The following is a 19408-nucleotide window of genomic DNA, read 5'->3' as shown; positions in this document are numbered from 1 at the left end:
GATTTTCACACAATGGGTCTCTGTTGATGACAGCTTGGTCTTCACATACTTGCTTTACTGTATCTGCATACATGAGCAATTGCAACAGTACAGTAAAAGGTCCTTTGTGCTTTTTTTGCATATGTAAGACTCACCACAGCATATCAGAATAAAAGCATAATGTTTTCAAGTATATTCCACCCACATGAGCAGCTGCATATTTGATTGTTTACTATAAGGCACTCCTCATATGTATTACTGAGAATCCTGCCATTCAGGACGTTTACCATTCGGGAGTGTGTCCTCTCGCTCTGGAGTTGCTGCACTATGCACAGCTTGACAAAGCTTGGCTACAGAGTTGCTTTTTCAAATCCTCCAAAAAACACAAGCTGCAGTCATTGCTTATTATTTCCACAGTCACTAACAGATAAAAACAAAATGCACTAAAGAGGCATGTATTGAAAATTTGTCAGAACCAAGTCTCTGTCAAGAGTTAAGATATTATGATATGGCAAAAAGTATTTAGTAAGGATTCATTTTTAGTGTCTACGCTGCAGGCATCAATTTATTTGAATGTAAGTTTCTTCTACAGTGAATACCTTGACTAATTAAAACAGAGCATTGCATACCTTGAGAATGGAGCCAGGTGAAACTATAAGAGAGACTGAGCTCCAGGGACCAAGCAGCTCCTTTCCAGTTCTTGCAGCACTATGGTAGAGCCAGGAACCTCTGGAGATGAGTGAACAAAACATGTCAGCAGTAGCATTTATCTCCTGTAGCTAAATCTGCCAGAGACTGAAAATCTAAGCACTCAAAATGCAGCTGATTTTATTTGTTCAAACATCTAAAAGTCAGATTCTCACCTACTGTAAACCAGCATTGTTCTGCTAGAGTGGGTAGAACTACATAAGAGTTATTCAACCACAAGCCTGCCTTCAGCCTCAGAATTAGGACTAAAATAGCAACTGATACCTTTCTAGTGCAATAAAAGGCCTCCAAAAATGAGATGAAGGGTAGGCAGTCACTTTTCTTACTGATTCCAGACATACTGTGCATGCCTTGTTAGTGCATACTGATATGAGAACAATTCCCAGGGAACCTAAAACCTCATGCAGGTTACTACACCCCAGCAAAGGGTCCTGGGTCCAAACAGACACAGGATGCCAACCCTGCCTTCCCTGACTCTCTCAGTTCCAGCTCTACTTGCAGTCCAGATAGCTGAAAGGGGGCCTACTCTTGTTATCCTTTGGATAAATGGGATGCCGCTATATAGCCACAGGTTGCATCTGGCATAAGGGGGGGTGGGAGAGGCCCTGCAATGCAGTATCAAACCTGCTTGGTGCTTCACAGGGGAGCATAAGGCAGCAATCAAAGTTTCACAGGTGCAGGACCTAACAGGTCTGAAGAATCTTTCTTGTAAATTACATCTCATTTCTTTTCCCCATGTGCCTTGGTTTTATGTTAAATAATACATAAACATTAGTTAATACTGTCTCCCAAAAATACAGCCATTTTAAATGTCTTCCTTTCTATGCAGCTTGGCACATAGTCTTTAAACGTTCTTAGACTGGAGCTAATTAAATCCACCTGGTCTAGCTAAGACCATACAGCAATCTCACATTTTCTCTGTGCCCAAACAGCTATAGCAGTCCTGAGCCTTTTCAACCTTAAAAACCTCTTTCTTTTTACTGATTTCCTGAATATATTGCAACAATACCTAATACTTAGTTCTTGCACCTTCAAAATACTGTGTAAGTATCAAGCAATCCTAACAATGCCACTGGAAGTTTGGTTGACTTGCTTCATACATCTTTTAATCTGAAATGCACTTTATCTATCTCCTACCCTGATGCCAATGAACAGAGACCACTCTCCTATAGATATTCTCCCCTTATCCCCTGTGAACAGTCCGGCAGTTAGGAAGAAAAATTAATATATTCTATTATTAATTCTATTAATATATTCTAACACATTAAACCGTGAAAATAGGCCTTTTTCTAGAGATGTTGCCTTGAACTCTCATCCCAAGGTTGGCCTTCCTTAGACTGTATCGTTATAGCCACAGACTCCATCTTTGCTTTGTGAAAATATTAGTTCACCAAACTGAACCCCGACTTGGGTATTGACCAGGTAACAAAACCATTTTCATATGCACGTTGCCAGTTTGTGTCTGCCATGTGAGATGACTTGTGCCAAACGCTGCCATTTAACGTTTCTGGGGGCACACAGCTTCCCTGACAGCCCCACCAGCGCAAGCTGGGGGAAGGCTGCGCTCGCTCTGTTTTTTGTGCCAGGTTTGGTCATTTCCTGGGCAGAAAAACCAGTCCCGGGCTGCTGCTGAAGGAAACAAAAGAACACCTGAGGCAGCCACGGATGGAAACGTCAGCTAATCACCACAGAAGTTCATGTTAGTCCAGCTGCCTGGCAGCCAGCATCGGTATTTGGACAACCACCTGCTTCAAAGAGACACCAGCGAACTGCTCTGACAGAAACCCGCAGAAGGCCATTTTCTGGGAGTTACTGCCGGCCTGCAAGCCCTCTCCCAGGCTGGGCCAGGCAGCTCTCCGGGCCGCGCCACACGCTGTCTGTCCCAGCTGCCTTCACCTCAGGGCCCCGGCCCCCGCCACCTTCCCTCCTCAGACCGCGTGCGTGAAACCGCATCGCCTGTCCCCCCATATAAAACATTAAGGACGCCTTTTGTTCGAGCCAGCGGGAGGCAGCGTCTCAGGCCACAACGTCCCGACTTAATAATTTAAGGCGCCTAACGGATCGGCCACGCGAGGAGCGGCGGGGTCCCGCTGCCGGGGCCGTGTCAGCCACTTCGGGGCCGCAGCCAGGCCCAGGACGCACCGGCGGAACCGGCTTTTAGCGGCTTCCCGGCGCGGGCCCGCGCTCCGGCTCCGGCTCCGGCTCCAGCCGGCCCAGGACGGCGGCAGCGGCGGCGGCAGTAGAGTCCGCCCCGGGGCGGGGCGGCCCGCCCCGAGCAGGCCCGCCCCGCCCCGCCCCGAGCAGGCCCGCCGGTTGAGTGCCGTGCGGCGGGCTGTGTCGTGCTGTGCGGTGCCGATGGTGCTCACGACCGAGCAGCGGTGCGATGCGGCGGAACCGAGGGCTGCGCGGGCCGCCAGCAGGCGGGAAAACAGGGGCGCCCTGCGGCTGTGAGTACTGCCCGGACCGGGAGCGGCGGCCGCCGGCCCGCCCGCCGGGACCCCGCCGCAGCCCTGCGGGGGCCGCGGCTCCTGCCCGGGCCGCCTCGCAGGGGAGAGGTGGCGGTGGACTTTCTCGGCGAAGTCACGGCGGCGGCCGGGCCCTGTGAGGCGGCGGGGGGAGCCCCCCGGGGCGGCGGGCGTTGGGCTCGGCGGCGCGGTGAGGGCTTCGATGTTGTGGGCGTTAGCTTTGGTTTGAAGTTCATAGGGAAGAGTGGCCAAGGGGGCTCCGCGTCCAGGCTGAAATTAAGCACGAGCATCTCCGCGCAGCCGAGACCTGCGCTTTTCGGGAGGCGGCCCCGAACACAGCGTTAAACTCCGATGTCGTACTTTGAGGAGCAAGGCGTGTAACTATTGCTTCTAGTAGTTTCATGCAACAGCATGGAAATCCTTCTCTGCTGTGGCACAGAAATCCAGCAGCTGTGCTTTATCACGTACAGTAGTGTGCGTGGGCTCCAGTGGGAAGCTGTGATCTTCTCCTCAGGGTGCCAGGAAAACCCAGAATTTTGTCAAAGGTTCACGAACTTTGATAGAGGCAAGATGCAGTAAGATGGGAGTTCAGTCAGGCTTCTGTCCCAGACAGAGACAGGACAGGCCATTCCGGCAAGGCGGTGGGCGCTCGCCTGCCTTGGTGTGGTTCCCCACCACACTCCTTGCCCAGCGCGGCCATACCCATACCTGGGCTCCTGCTGCTCTTTAACCTGAGAGGTACTGTAAAAATTGAGCAGGTGAAGAGGTCAAAAATACTTAATATTCTTCAGGAGGAAGAGGAGGCCTTGCTGACTGGTAAAGGCTGCTTAGGCTAACTGATGGACGGTAGGGAAGTCAGAGGGCTTCCCCTTCCATAGGCGGAGGACTTCCTGCACTCCCCCAAGGCCACTGACCTTCCCAGCCTCTGATGGTGGCTGGGTACATCAGGGGTTGCATCTCCTGCAGTGGTCTTTGGCTTCCTATGGAGGTCTCAAGTTGTTAAGTGCTTGTATGCCATGGTAATGACTGTCATGTGAAAATCTTGCTGGAATCAAGCAGCAGTCCGGTTCCATACCGGGCTCCCAGTTCACGTGGGACTTGGCAGTCCCAAGGATGCTGTTTGAAAAGTTAAGCTTCTGTGAAAAAAGAAGCTAAAAAATCTGGGGCTTTCATCTCTAAAGAAAAAAGAAGAGTGGTTTTCTCCTAATCTGGGATGAATCCCCTCCCCAAAGAGCTTTACTTCACAAAGATTTAATCTTAAACAGCCAATCTTAAACAGAAAGGAGAACAAGTTACCAGCAACTAGCTCTTTCTCTGGAGAGAAACTCTGAGAAGGTCGGTAGGTTTGGGTTTTTTTTTTTCCAACTGTTGTATCCCTGGTCTCTAAGCAGGTTTGTTCCCAAAGTATGTATTGCAGTGAAATCTGTTGCCAGAAATAACTTGCTTATTAGAGAGCACTGGGAATCAAAGTGTCTTCTAAGTGTCCTTTATCCTGTATGGTGTAGTCATATCAGTGACTTCACATTACAAATGAGACATAATTCCCCAACCTTCTCGAGAGCCTTCTGACTTCAAGCCTCAGGTCGTGATCCCCCACACAGAATTATGCCAATGAACTTAATGAAGTTCTTCAGGTATGCAAGATCTGTAGCTTATTTTTCTCTTGAGAACGGGATTAGGAGTCCAAGACGGTGTTTAGAAAGCTTGATGTCAGAGACATCGCACATGCGCCAACTAACTGACTCTCTGTTTTGTCCCCAGGTGTTTAATCTTTCAGTGCTGAATCAGCTACAGTGGTAGAAGTGAGGTCAGTCTTAACCAGTCTGATAAATGGAGAAGTCTCACTCACTGTGACTCTCCTTTCTTTTAGCTGTCAATTTTTGCTGTTCAGTAGGAGGTAGGTGTCATGCAGGGGACTGTTACGCTGCAAGCTACAGTGTTCAGCAGTACTAGTCTGCGTGCAGGAGGGTGAAAAGACTGGTATAAGCAAAAAAGTTGAAGTGCTTTGTCATAAAATAGAAAGTTCTTTAAGCATTTGCTGGTTGGAAACAAAGTTGGAATTTATTTGCCAATCCTATTTAACTAGTAGCTGGATCCTTCTGAGAAACTGTCATGTTCATTTGACTGTGAGTTAACCTCAGAAACCAAGTAACTTTGGTTTGACTAACGTGAAGCTGCAGGGGGGATTGTTTAGCTGAAGAACAAGAACAGAATCTTGGTTTTGATTCAGTTAGAAGTGAACTCGCTAAAAGTTGGATTGCTGAAGATTTGGTTTTAGAAAATTTTGTAAATAAGTGTATGTTGTTGTGGTGGAGTTTCATTCCCTTCATGTACTTCCAGGGAACAATATGCAACCAACAGAGCTCATGCTGACCTCTATTTGAAAAAAAATCCTAGCAGAGTTATAGAGGGTTAGGGAATCTTCTAGTGTTTCCCAAAGCTCAGGGGAGAGAGATACATGTTTTTATTGTAATCTGGAGATATGCTTAAAATGTTGTTCAGTTTAGAGGTGGACTTTATAGCACAATATGCTTCTGCTGCTACCATAAAGGTGTCCCTGGGGAATAGGTGCTTCTGAAGGACTGAAGCTGTAGAAGTTTGTTGTTGTTGTTGTGGGGTTCTTGTCTTGGATTAGTCTTCTTTAATTATTTCAATATTAGATCTGAGAAGATTATATTTATCTGCCAGTAATTCAGGAAACTTTATACGGAAAGAGTTAAGTATGTTCATACTGATTTAGGAAATGGGCTTCTCTGGCATTTTTAGCAATAGTTATATCTTTGCAAAGTTTGCAGTACATCTCTGTGGGTTGTACAACCCCAGAGATAACACTCTATGGAAGATGGGTGCTGTTACTACACGGGTGCTGCTACTACGCGGACCCAAAATAGTGGTGTGCCAAAAGTTTGTCATTATGTGGAGTTCCTCCCAGGCAAATCAAAAGTTCCTGGACAGAAAACACCTTCCGAGTGCTGTTCCCTGACTATTACATCCTAATGTGGCCTTGGACTAAAAAGGAATTAACCTTTGCATTGTATTTAGAGGATATTTATTTTTCGGACTTGAAAGTGGGGTGTGTTATGTTTGTGGTGGCGCTGGACCTGCCTCAGAAGCTGTCAGCCCCGCTACAGGGACAGCTGGTGGAACAGTTGTTGTATTGTTGAAAACAATGTGGTACATTAAGGAGCAATGGCAGAGGTGTAATAACAAGCAGTTCATATTCCATGTCGGCATCCTGCTTTCAAACACACTTCCTTCTGTTGAAGTCAATATAACATTTTCTGGTTTCCACACATAGTATTTGGCCTAGTAGCATTAAATCTGTCTGTATTAGGGCAATGTCCTGAGTTACCGTATGGTTAAGATACCATTAACGTTAAGTGGCACATTCTGTCCCCTTGCAGTTACAGCATAAGGTAATGTCCAGTTACTGAGCGTAACTTAAAGAAATGAAGAGACTGGGGCTTAAGACTCTGAAAGATATGGAAAGTTTTAGATTTTTTCTTTTTTTGAGCAAAAATAGCTTGTAAATACTGGTGAAAATATGCTACTGAAAGCAGTGGAAAATGCTTACAGGCAAATTACGTACTTCTGGGAAAAGAGAGAACGCGATTTTTATGGTTTGTTTGTATGACATGTTATGCTGACATAACAGATGTTTCCTAATAACTGTTTATTGGTTGATAAGTTAAAAGACAATTAATTGACTGACCTGTGCATAATCACTACTCACTAACTTTTTTTCCTAAACTCTCTTAATTAAGGGAAATACAAAATGCGGATAAGAAAGGGGAAGTTATTTATTACTGACTCAAAATTTTATTTCAGCTTTTATCCAAGTTAACTCCTTTCCAGCAGCCAAAATTCTACAGTTTTTTTGTGAAGGGAAAAAGACATTGGTATGTGCCTACATTATTCATGTTCTGTACTTTCAGTGGATGAAGGTATTAACACATATTAAGTACCATATTTTTTAATTCTTCCCTGGTCGTTCTTCCCTATTTTTATAGCAAAAGTTGTAATGCGGGATTTGAAAAGAAGGATGGGCTTGCAAAGTGAAACATTTAAATTTGAGGTGTGACAGAAAAGAGGTTTCCAATCTGGATGACCTCCATTTGTTCATAATGATGTGTTTTAATTGCTCCTATTTTTTCCTTTTTTCCTGTTACTCTTACTTTGTTCACTGTATGTACATGCTTAAGTTATAAAAGCAGCATTTCAAAGGTAATTGTGCCATGTGTAAATGTACGCCATGGATTTGAACAGCCTTTTCTTTGTACCAAAGTGCCTCACTGACTAACCTGAAATACTCCCGAATGAGCTGCCTTTACTGGTTATATGCAGTCTGTGAGAAATGCTTGTTAGTCAACATAGTACTACAGATAAGCTTTGGGCAGCAGGATTTGTTGCTGGTATTTGGCAGGTGATGCATAAACATAGTATGAGGGTATTGTCCTCTTACCACCATCTCCATAAATGTTGCAGTCTTGGTTAGAAATTATGTGCTTATCTAATGATACCACTGCTGGGACTAATGATCTTCATGCTATGTACACAGCTGTTGCCAAGTCCATGTATATCCTTTCCAGTTAACTTTTTTAGACTTGTGTTACTGTTATACCAGAGAGATCTTGAGTTTGGTCTACCAATCTTTACAGACCTCTTTTGTAGTACTTATTTTAACCAAAATTCATGGGTGGCTGTGTGGATCCAACTAGACTGATCAGCAAAAGCCTCTTCAAATACTGTCATCACAGAGCAAATAATTTCTCTACAGATAATAGGAATACGTCAGGACAAGTTGTCTTTCCCTGTTTCTCCACTTTTCTTTGGAAAGAAACTTCTTGCTTTCTGTACAAGATCTCTGAGCTACCCCAAATTACAGAGAGATTATGTTTTCACGCCAGAAAACTGTAAACAAATATTTAATACATCCATTTTTCCATAATGCAAGGTTCAGTGGGAGATTCCAGAAGGACATGAGCAACCGCTCCCTGCCAGCCCACTGTATAGGACCCTTGTCTCTTCTTTGTAAAATGGCATGGTCTGCTGTCTCATGCTGAGGTGATTGTTACTGTAATGGAATCAAGTACTGGGGGGTGGGACACCTGAATAAAAGGGAGAACCAGGGGTTGTAGGGTACGTACAAGGAGAGTACAGTTGCCTCTTCTGAATCCAGTGGTAACTGAGCTTCAGTGCTGTACTGAAGTATTCACTTCCTTTAACTAAACTTCTACCTGGCACTGACTGGCTTCTGCCTCCATCCTTGCAAAATAGCACACTAAGGTGAGGGAGGTTAATAAGCTTCCAGAAATAGTGGGAGGAAATAATGTGCAGGTTGCAGATAGGCTGCAGAGAAACTCAGTAGGGTAGGGATGTAGAGGCAGACTGAAGCCTTCCTCCCCTGCAGATAGATGGGGGAAGCCTTCTATTTACCTTGCTATGAAACACCAGCTCCTGACATCCCCCCAAAACCAACCATGCCTAGGCATGTCCTCTACAAAGATCCGTTCCTGTAGGCACTTCAGTGGTTTAGCCCTCTGGGAATCTTAATTTAGGCTGTTCATGAAAGATAGACCACCTAGGCAAAAGACTCTTCATGGTAATTTTGTAGCTACCATTTATGCTCCACTAGTTCAAGAAGAGTCATTTAGGTTTGTTCAGCCTTTTTCTGGACAAGAAGGAATGTTATAGTACAAAAATCCAGTAAATAACAAAATTATATATACGCTTACTGGTTTTGTGAAATTTTACAATGCATGTAAATATGCTATGGCAAGCATAGGAGAGAGTGGGTGTTTCCATGGAGGACAGCATGTGGGCAGTGGAAAGGCTCATGCTGAAGAAGGCGGCTTGCAGAGCATTCAGACTCAGTGTCCTGGTGACACAGAAAAGGAAAAGTCAAGCTGGCCCTAGCAGGGATCTGGCCACCACGTGTCACATCTGATTCTAATAAGAGTATCTTTTTCCAAGACTTTGGAAGGAAAATGGTTCCTTATATGCAGTGTTGCAGTCAAAGGCACTGTTGTGATTAGTGTCAGTTAGACCCATTGTTGGAAGCTAATATTTCCTACTGTGAAATAATAGCTTTTGTATAGATTATCTACATTTTTCTGGTCTTTTCCATGAACACATAGACAGGACTGTAAGAAAAATCGTAGGTTGCAAAGATAGTTATGGGAAATTCAGCATTGCCAGACACTTGGTGAACAGTGAGCCTCCAACAGTGATTTCACTTTGATCTGCTTCTATCCTTGATGGAACGTGTGATGAAACAGGGTAGATAGACACAATTAGATGCCCATTTTTCATCTCAGATAGTGTTTTGCATTAGGCCTTGTTGTGCAACGTTCTTGCTGTGGAGCCTACAGAAAACATTGTACTCGGGCATTCCTTGAAATATCTACCTTCAATTTTCTCTGCTCAATTACTGTTGCCTTTTAAACAGAGAAATCTCATTAATGATTGTGGATTATCTGTTGTCAATGCCAGTTCTCAAAGAAACTGCTGCATGATCAAACCCAACCATCTTTCTCTCTGTGTATATCCTGTCTGAAGAACCAAAATTATTTTTCCCCCTACACTGATTAAAATACTTTGTGTGCTGCGTACTGAGTCATTATTTCTATGCAGCATTTTGAGTCTCTATTTCTAAAAGTGCCATAAAACAGAAGCTTCTGATCCGGTGATTAGTGGCAGCTCCATATTTTAACTTTTTCTTAAGTGGCAGAAAAAGGAATAAAGGTGTTGGTAGGACTGCTCCCAAACCTCTGCTATCATCTCTAACTGTTCTGCATTCTTCACGGCGGTTGTTAATATAATTGCTGGTGTCTGCTTTTTTTTTTAATCCTAATTCAGTCTGATGTAAATTTTTTTTCAAAAACACAATTAATGCTGGAAAACTGGCAGCCGAGTCTTGTAGCGTGTGGAGGCATGTTGCTCTGGAGTTCTTCCTCCAAAAAACAGAGATATAGCTTCAGGTAATGTGGCCAAACCTTTACGCTTATGTTCTGGTGATCAGGCCTTGTTTCTAAAGATGCTTGTGTTGTTCCAGAGAGAGATTTGTGTTGTTTCTGCCTGATTTACAGAGCAGATCTAATTGCTAGATGCCTATGAGGTCATACTGAACACATAGATTATGTATAGATGCAGTATTTATCTTTTTTATTGAATTCAGTATAGAACAATTGGTAGGCCTGACACTTAAGTGCCTTTGCCCTCTTTTCTGCATGCTGAACAACTAGTAGATCAGGATTTCTCCTTTCTTCTCCCTTTTTCCTGTTACCTCTGGAAGCTAAAGATAAAAATGTGATCTGATATAAGGCTGCACGCTTCCTCTTCAGTAGGAATTGTGACCCTGTTTTTTGTTTTGTTCTGGGTTAGAAGGTAAGGTAGGCTAGCACTAGGAGATAGGAAAACCTTTCCCCCTTAAAATGCTGCCAGCAAGTTAGAAAATGAAAAGAACACATGCTCCAGCCCAAAGTAGATGTGAATGTCTCCCCTTGTGTCTTTTGCTTCACATTTTTTTTCAGAAATGCATCTGTCAAGATTTGTGTCATGTGCTGGATTTGGCCATGCCTATGTTTAGATAAATAGTTTTTGGTCACCCTGCTGAGACTCCCATGAAAACTCCATCACGGGAATTTTGTGGGGTTGAGTGAAGATACATACGAGCTTTTTGAAGTGGATATCTGAAACGGAAATTTTTGAAAAGACAAGAGAGTTAAATGGCTTATGTTCCTGTTCTAGTGTTAACTTAATAAAATATCTTGTTATAGTGTCTCATGTTTCAGAGCACAGGGAATTCTTCTGTGTTTGTTTTTTTCTATGGAACTTGATAGCAGTCTGGTTTTGATTAGATGGGGAATACAGCCAGTTAATAATAGATGGTATTTAGAGCAGAGAATTTACATACTTGCTAATGACGTCTGTGGTGTCACAGTGATCTTGCTGATGTCCAAGTGGTAAGGTAGTGTGAAACTTGATCTGGTTATTAAGTGAAATGTCTATTCAGCTGAGGAAAAAAACTGACTTCCTCTGTCCTTAACATTGTTGGAGGAGTTCTGTTCAGTATTAACTCAAAAATTTCGTTCATCCTTTTAATAAAGATACAGCAACACAGACATACAAAACTACTCACACATGAGTAGTTGTGTTCCAAGAGATAGCTGTGAAATAGAACACCATAAATATTTCTGAAATGAATTACCTTGATATATAAAATAAGATACACAATTTAAAAAAAAGTCTTTAACAATTGGCTTGGTTCCTCTTTCAGTGCTAGCTGACATCGAGGTTCCACCTGTGCCTGCACACCTGTTTCATCCTAGAAATGCATAGAGAAACATGTGGTGTATATGCATGTGTGCCCGTCCATATGCATATGATATTCAATTAATGTGCAGCTGTGTAACTTTGCCTCCGTTATGCCGTGTTTGACTGTGATCTCGTGAGAAGAGAATTAGCCTGCTTCTTGAACAACCTGAGGTAGTTAAATCTCAGTCTGGTTCATACGTATTCCTATTGACAAACTGACCCTTTCCCTCATGTGGGGTTTCACATCTTTGATCCTTCATTAATGCTTTGCAACTCTCCATATCTGGTATAAATACATCTGCTAGCTGTGTATCTGTCATACAAAATAAATAAGAAATGCCATACTTCAGAATAGCTGCTTTATGGAATTATGCAAATACCAAATGCATACATTATGGCCATCCTTAACATCTATTATAGCAGCTGTTAAACAGCTCTCTGCTCCTTTGTGATTAGGGTAGCTGTAGCTCATTTTCTGCCCGTTTTGATAGTTTTGGAGTCTCAATGATGGTCAATATTTGGCTTTCCATTTGCACAGTAAAAATGATACTTGGTCATAGCATTGTTCTGAGGCATGTTTTTTTAGGGTGTATTTTCTCCCATAAACAGTGCGTGTGCCACATAATGCTGGAGCATGGCTGTAGAGCTGCTGGAGACATTTTGCCATGTGAATGACTGGACTTTGTAGAAACAGACAACATCTAAATCCTCAACTTGAGCATTCTTGTTAGTTTATCCAGTACAGAGACCACTCTAATCTGCTATGAAGAGGACAGCCTCAGAGTTTACAATGGAAAGCATATTTTCCTCAGTCCAGGGGTGAAGTAATTCAACTGTGTAAGGTATGAAAGCAAGCTCATCAGATAAAGCACTCCGGATTCTGATTACACATCCAAAAAAAGGTTTGTTCAGACTGGTGTGGCATAGAAAAGATGTTCAGTGGAATGATGGAACATACCTTCTGAAAGAAAATTTAAGAGTTAAGTCTTTAGCAAAAGTCTAGCAAAAGGAAGGTTGAGATGATTGCTCCTTCAGGGTGTGATAGGTCAAGGAAAGTCTGTGCTGAGGAGGAGGCCTCTGGCCTGCAGCATGCTTAACAGGGTGTCCTTTCAAGCATTAGCACATTTCCTCTTACGCCCTTGCAGTCATCTGTGCTTGAAGCATGTTGCTGGTATGTCTCCTGGATGCTGCCTAGATAAATCTCTTCATCCTGCTTGCTCTCCTCTGCTCTTAAGCCTGCCAAAGTCTGTCATCTTGATTTGGGATCCTGAAATGTTTTGAGCCTCTCCCTTCGGGTTTTAGTTTCAGGAAGGATAACCAATTCCTTTATCTGAATAGGCTCACATCTGGGAGTAAGAATAGCTTAAATAACACTATCTCTTAGTATTTGGGCTTTTCACACTACTTTGATTCCTCTGTCAAATCCTTTTGTTCTGCTAACAGCTACCCAGTAAATCCAACAGCTACACAACAGAACCAAAAGATACAGTATGTCATTGTATTTGTGACGGATATTTCCACATACGTTCTACCAAGCATGTTTGCGGACGGTAGGGGAAAAATTACTCCACACTCTTTTGGTTGATCATTTGCAATAATACAGCAATCTAACTGCTGTTGCAAAATTAATCCTTCTTGTATAAAAGAGATGAAGCAGGATAACAGGGCTTATAAGGTAACACAATGATCCAGTATGTATGCTCCATCTACAGAGGGAGCATTGCAGTGATGCTGACTTGCATTAAACCCTAGCGAAATACTGGTTTGCCTACAGTTTTGCAAACAATTGAAGTTGTAGGTAACATCTCTGGTTATTCAAGATGCCTTTTTACTCCTCTGTAACTGATCTGCAGTTTGTGGACCGGGGGACTAGTTTGTCACAACTTATTGTGGCTTCTGAAATTTTTAGACGTGTTATTATGCGGACCAAGTAGCGTGGGTGTCCTTTGGGACAGATCTGAGGAAGCTTTGTAGAAAGGTTTGTGTGGTTGTGGGGAATTAAAGACAGTAACCACTGTACTGTTCTGGAGTTTTTGGTATCTCTTATGTATGCCTGAGAAGTGTTCGTGTCTGGTAAGACTATATTGGGATTGTCAAAGACAACAGTTGTTCTTTAAGGCCCATCTTCCAAACTATTAGCCTATTAGCACGTCTCTCTCACATTATATTTATTCAGTGCTTCTTATTCAAACTATTTTTGAAGGGAACAGGGAAAAAGTTTGTTTTAGATTACTGTCTTTAATGGGGATTGTTTAAGAGGAAAAAAATTAATGTGACACAATGTAATTTTCACAGGACGTCTGAATTTTTCAGGGCCTGGAGAAGATTAGCACCAAACAAGAAAACCTTCTGAAGTTCAGAAAACTTTCTGCAGTATAAGGAACTTGACACACCTGTCTGTCAGAAAGTTTTTGTTTCACAGAAACCATGCAAATCGGAAGAGATTAAGTTCCTCTGACTTCTAAAGTACATTGAAGAATAATGCACTTCTGAACACTTCATTAGAATGAAACTTAGTCCACTGCCTTGGTTAATTAATTTCATAGCACTTTCCCTTTTCTGTGATTTAATCTTAAATTACTGACTTCAGTTATTGGTGTATATTTAAAAAAGGAAAAGAAACATTTCTTGCAAAAAGTTCAGTTAGAGTGCTTGCAACTAATGTTTATTTTAACTTGCGTAGATACAAGGTATGATCCCACAGTAAACAGAAGCCTTGACTTTGAAAATACTCCCTATGACACCTGTTCTTTATTTGGAAACTAGAGACAATTTTTTTCTTTTTTTTCTTTTATCTGTTATTTTAAATAGGCTTGATAGTAGTACCAAATACACAATATATGTTCAATTTCAGAAATGTTTATTTTCTTATCAACAAAGTCCTGATGTTGCAAGTTTACATGTTTTGCCCTGATATTTGCAAATACAGTTCGCTTCTATGCTACTATTGCTAACAGTTGTAGTGAGGATCACTTGTTTCTTAAGTGCACTTGATCTAATTTTTTTTCATGGATTGCTGACTGTTGTGCTCTTCTTACAAAGCATTTATGAATCTTGAAAATGTAGGGAGTGCTTTAATTTGCCTCTGATTTGATGAACAATGTTGTACTGTTTTTAGGTCATACCTGTGATCTTTCCTTCTCCACAAGGTCAGCTAAGATTCTTCTGATACTTTAAAGACACCTACTAGGAACTTAGCTGCTGTGTGGAGCTATAGTTACCGGAAGTGTAAGGACAAATCCTTATGTAGTTTTTCATTATGTGAAAGGGGCATATGGGAGGTCGGGTAAAGGAGCAAGACTGTATCAACTAGTAGGAATACACCCAATTGCTACTGTTAGTGGCGTGTGTTACACAGGTGAGTCTCCTCACGCCTGAGATGTTCTGGGGGAAACTCTTGCTGTGTTTTGGTACATTCTCCCTGTTCTCAGCTGCAGAAGATGATCCTGGAGAGGTGACCAGACTGGCATGAGATAGCTCAGCATTTCCACACACAACAGTCATCAGGGTTACCGTGTTGAGATGCCCTAGCTCTCCCCCAACTGAAAGCAACTAGAGGGAATGAGTTCAGACAGTAGAGGTTCAGGAATAGTAGTGGTTAATAGATAAGACAGACAGGTAGAAGAGGCTCATAGGTTTAACTACAAAGTAGGGATTAATTTATGGGTGAGGGACAAGGGAATATGAGTGGTAAGAAAATAAAGCATTTAAGAGCAACAAAACATCTAACCGTGCTGGCAGGTGTAAGCGAACACTAAAACCTGTGTTATAGGTATTTTTGAAATAAATTTGTAGTATGGAAGTGTGGGTGTGATCCAGGCTGGTTTGATCAGTCGATAGCACTGCCATGTAAGAATAGAAGGCTGCCCAAGGCAATGATGGGCACCAGTCAGGGTCCAGGCTCAAGCAACTACATCTTAAAAATACTGCTGTGTCATGTAGTCTTATTCACTTGGGAGTTTCCATGCAGCGCTGCTCTTTTGAAATGCAGGTGTGATTGAGCCTGACAATTTTGCCTCACCCTGTTCCTCATCCCACTCATGTCCGGTGTTCTCTGGCCTACCTTGAAGCCCAGGAATTTGGGGAACAGAAAAATAACAGACAGCAAGACTGTGACTAAGACATTTGCAGACTTTTGAAATACAAGCTCCCCTATGCTTGCAGAGAGCACCTTGGGTTGGCAGTTCTCTCTGCTTAAAATCTCAAACAGCATAAAACTGCTTATTTGGGTTTTTCAGGCAAAAGATTGGGTTCCGCTTAAATCTTTTGAATTGCCCATTTAATTCTAGTTTATGTTGGCTGAAAATAAAAGCTGGTGCCCTGTTTTCAGGCAGGGCTGATCTTAGAGTGAAGCTATGGGGAAACAATTGGGTTTTTCCTCATTGACTTTATTAGTGCTGTAACCCTTTCAAGTATACACAAAATGTGATTTAGGAAGCGTCAATTCAGTGCTCCTGTGGTGGGGAGTGCTAAGGCTTGAGGAAGGATTAGATAGGGGAATAGTTGCTGTATGTAAACGTAAGACCCCTTGAGAAAAAGTCCCAGGACCAGTAAGGCAAAACTCCATGGCTTTTGTCCTGTGACATAAGCTCTAGTTTAGCTATCAGGTAGGATGCCACCTCACTAGATCTCAAGATGTTGTGAGGTGTATCTTCTGATCTTATTCACCAAAGTGTAATCAAAGTGGTGGATCTTTTTATGTCCTTCTTAAAAGAAAATGGAGATTAAATTAGTCTGAGAACCTCTGTCAGCAAAACTTTGGTCTTGTAGGAAAAAAACGTGTTTATTGTCAAGACACCCTCACATGACAGAAGTGGATGTGTTGTTGCTGTAAAATTGCAGAAATTAAACATTGTAATGGAAAGCTTCTGTAAATGGTGTCATCCGGGACAGGCATTAAATTAACATGCAACATAGTTTGGCTTTCTTCTGTAAAGCTAAGAGCATCCTATAGTCCTTCTGAGGCTTTAGTCTTCCGATGGAGGGTGTATTTATATATCTGTCATATTTTAAAGTATTGTCATTCTTCAGACCCTGCTATTAATGACAGCTTTTTTCTCTAAATTTTCTGAGGTAACATTTTATTAGAAAATAAGGAAAAGGGAAGCCAGGAAAAGGCTCTGACGGCACATCTCTTAGCCCTCAGACTCTCATTCCTTAACATATATTTCTGAAGCAGTGGCATGTGCTATGAAAGGGCAATACACTGTGGTGGCAGTGCTGCTTTTGTAAAATAAAACAAGCACTTTTGATACTTTGAGAGGACCCTTTATTGTGAAAATCCTGGAGGTCGACTCTCACAGAAGAGGTAACTGAGAGGCAAAATAGGACCCAGCTTCCTCTTGTAACATTGAGCCACAAATAATCTGCTAAGCGCTAGGTACTATTGTGCAGGATGTTTTTCTCCCAACTTGCCAACCAAATTAATTTCCATTAGTCATCGGGTCCGAGTACTGAACATGGAATGCATTTTTCCTAAACGAGACGTTCTCTTTGGAACGGAAGCTGGAGCTACAAATTCTATGAGCGCTAAAATATCCATGGCAGTATTTCAATTTTCCTCTCTTCATTGCTGAAATTCCAGTCCCGTAGCTCAGAATACTGTTCGAATGTATAATACTGTCAAGTCAGTAGATGAAGACTTTTCAGGACCTTAATATAAAAGATACGTCATAATTTTGTTCTTTAATATGTGCTGTATTGTCAACATGTTGCAGTGGCATTTCACATCAGTATGAATCCTGCAATACACATTCTATCTTTTTTTTTTCCCCCCTCTGCAGTTCAGATGGAGAAAATGGAACAGATGAAAAAAGAAAGGCAGGAAAATCACCTACTCTGTTGCTGCAGACCCCTACCAGTGAAATGGAATATTTTGATGACCGGAAAAAAGTTGATGTTGCTAGGTAATGTCAGAAATGCTGTCAGTTTTCTTCTAGTCAGATAATCAGAATGGTTACAACCCATTCAAGAAGCTATGCTGGGTAGCAAGATTTATCAGACATCCCAGTTGTGGGTTAGCTTGCACACTATGCAAGTAAACAGGAATCACAGCCACCTTCGAGGGATTGCTCTGTTGCCCACCACAAGCAGTCACAATAGTGGGAATTTAGGCTTTGGGCTGGCTTTGCTTTCCTTTTCTAGGAAAAATACATTGCACTGTTTGATGCCACTGCTAGGTACATCCCTTTCACAATCAATTTGACAGACAGTCAAACTGAGCTGCAGTTTGAGTCTTAGGCTACTCCCAGAACACTTTTGTGCTGGGATATTGATTGTACATGGTAAAGCTATTACAAAAGTTTTAATTTAGGACTGTGTGCTGTATATTGTATCAGATTATTGTAATGTCTCTGCAAAAACAGTCATTATTCCTTTGTTGGAGAACTGTAATGCATTTGAAACTCTTCTAAAAGAAAATTAAATCATACTAAAATCCGACTTGGAGAACTGTAATGCATTTGAAACTCTTCTAAAAGAAAATTAAATCATACTAAAATCCGACTTGGAGGGTTGAATAAGAATTTTGCATCTCTTTCACTTTGTCAACTGAGCAGCCAATGCAGAAGTCAGCAGTCAGCCTGACACTGTGGTTTTGGTCACAAGGCAGATATTTAAACACATCACTTGATTTCCTGAAGCATCTTTGAGGAGAAGGTATTTGAAGAAATATGTGATTACTTTTTTTTTTTCCAAACTCTCCTTCCAGTCTTTCCTCTCACATACAATGTAATTGGCTGCGCTTGTGAGGGGTTGGCATAAGTTTTTTGTAAGGCTCACTGTTCATTTCAGTTTGACCTGTACTTTACACAGGCACACAAATACATGTACACGTGTATTTTAGAGTTTTCTTCTGTGAGGGACCACCGGAGATATGCAGCCAGTCCCCCGGCTATCTAAATCAGTCCTGCTCTACAATTTCTTTCCTAAATCCAGCTATATCTCCATTACACTTGGGGGTTCTCTTCCTCTCACCCTTACACTTTTTGCTGGAAATCCTGAACCTCTCAAGTTTAGGAAAGTAAAGAAGACTTACTGTGCAGGATAAGGTGCAGCAATGGAAACTCTTGTAGCACCTTTCTTTCCCCACTGAATCTTTAGCACAAATTGTTCATCGAGTCATTCAGTATAGGAGTCCTGTGTTGTGTTTTTCCCTTCTGTTCTTCAGTCTGTCTCTGAAGGCCTCTAAAAAAGAGCTACCTTATTTTTATAGCCTGGTGATGTGTTTTTGTTCTGTGCTAAAGAGCACCCAGGCATAACATTCTTCTCTTCCTGATTTACGAAACACTGTTATCCCACTTCTGTTTTTGTTCTTCTGAACAAAATTCTCCTATATAAAACAAATAAAACTTATTTTCCCAGCTATCCACAGAGACTGTCCTCTGTACTTGTTCTACTCTACTCTACAGCTGGTGGGTTTTTGGTTGGTTTTCTTTTTCCAATATGAATGGCTAGAGCTGTACAGGTACAGCTTCCTATACAGCTGGCACTCACAATTCCCTTTCATCTTCTCTGGGATTGCTGGCTATCTTAATGATTTCATTACACTACACTACACAGTTCGTAGCCATCCTCTGACTTCCACACCTATGTTTCTTCTCTGTTGCACTTTCCAAATGATCTCCTGTTTTGTAGTACAAGTTCATAGCTTTCAGTATGCTACCCTGCACTCTCAGCTACTAAGTTTTATCTTACTTTATCTTGCATTAGTAAGTAACATGCTTAGTGTTAGTATTTCAAACATTGCCCAGAAACAAATGAACATCAAGCTAAGCACTGTGATAATTCATTAAGCTGTAAAAATGACTTGAACTTTTTTTTACTTCCTTACAATTAGTAATTTAGAATATTCCTTCCAAATTAAAAGAAGACCTTCTGAGGGCTGGCATGGTTTAAGAATAAGTTATACTCCTATTTATTGCTGCATAATCCTTGATTAA

The 19408-nt window shown here is 42.0% G+C and overlaps 1 protein-coding gene across 1 annotated transcript in view; it reads left to right on the top strand.

Moving 5' to 3' along the window:
- Positions 1–19408, top strand: part of GRAMD2B (GRAM domain containing 2B) — a 43928-nt gene that overhangs the window by 7238 nt on the left and 17282 nt on the right. Inside the window, exon 2 of the mRNA XM_059833634.1 lies at positions 17252–17374. Coding sequence (XP_059689617.1) covers positions 17252–17374 — 123 coding nt within the window. The remainder of the gene's footprint in view (positions 1–17251; positions 17375–19408) is intronic.

The sequence above is a fragment of the Gavia stellata genome, chromosome Z (assembly GCF_030936135.1).
Source record: "Gavia stellata isolate bGavSte3 chromosome Z, bGavSte3.hap2, whole genome shotgun sequence".
Taxonomy (NCBI): domain Eukaryota; kingdom Metazoa; phylum Chordata; class Aves; order Gaviiformes; family Gaviidae; genus Gavia; species Gavia stellata.
Note: the sequence above shows the minus strand (reverse complement) of the source record. Positions and strands in the feature narration are given on the sequence as shown.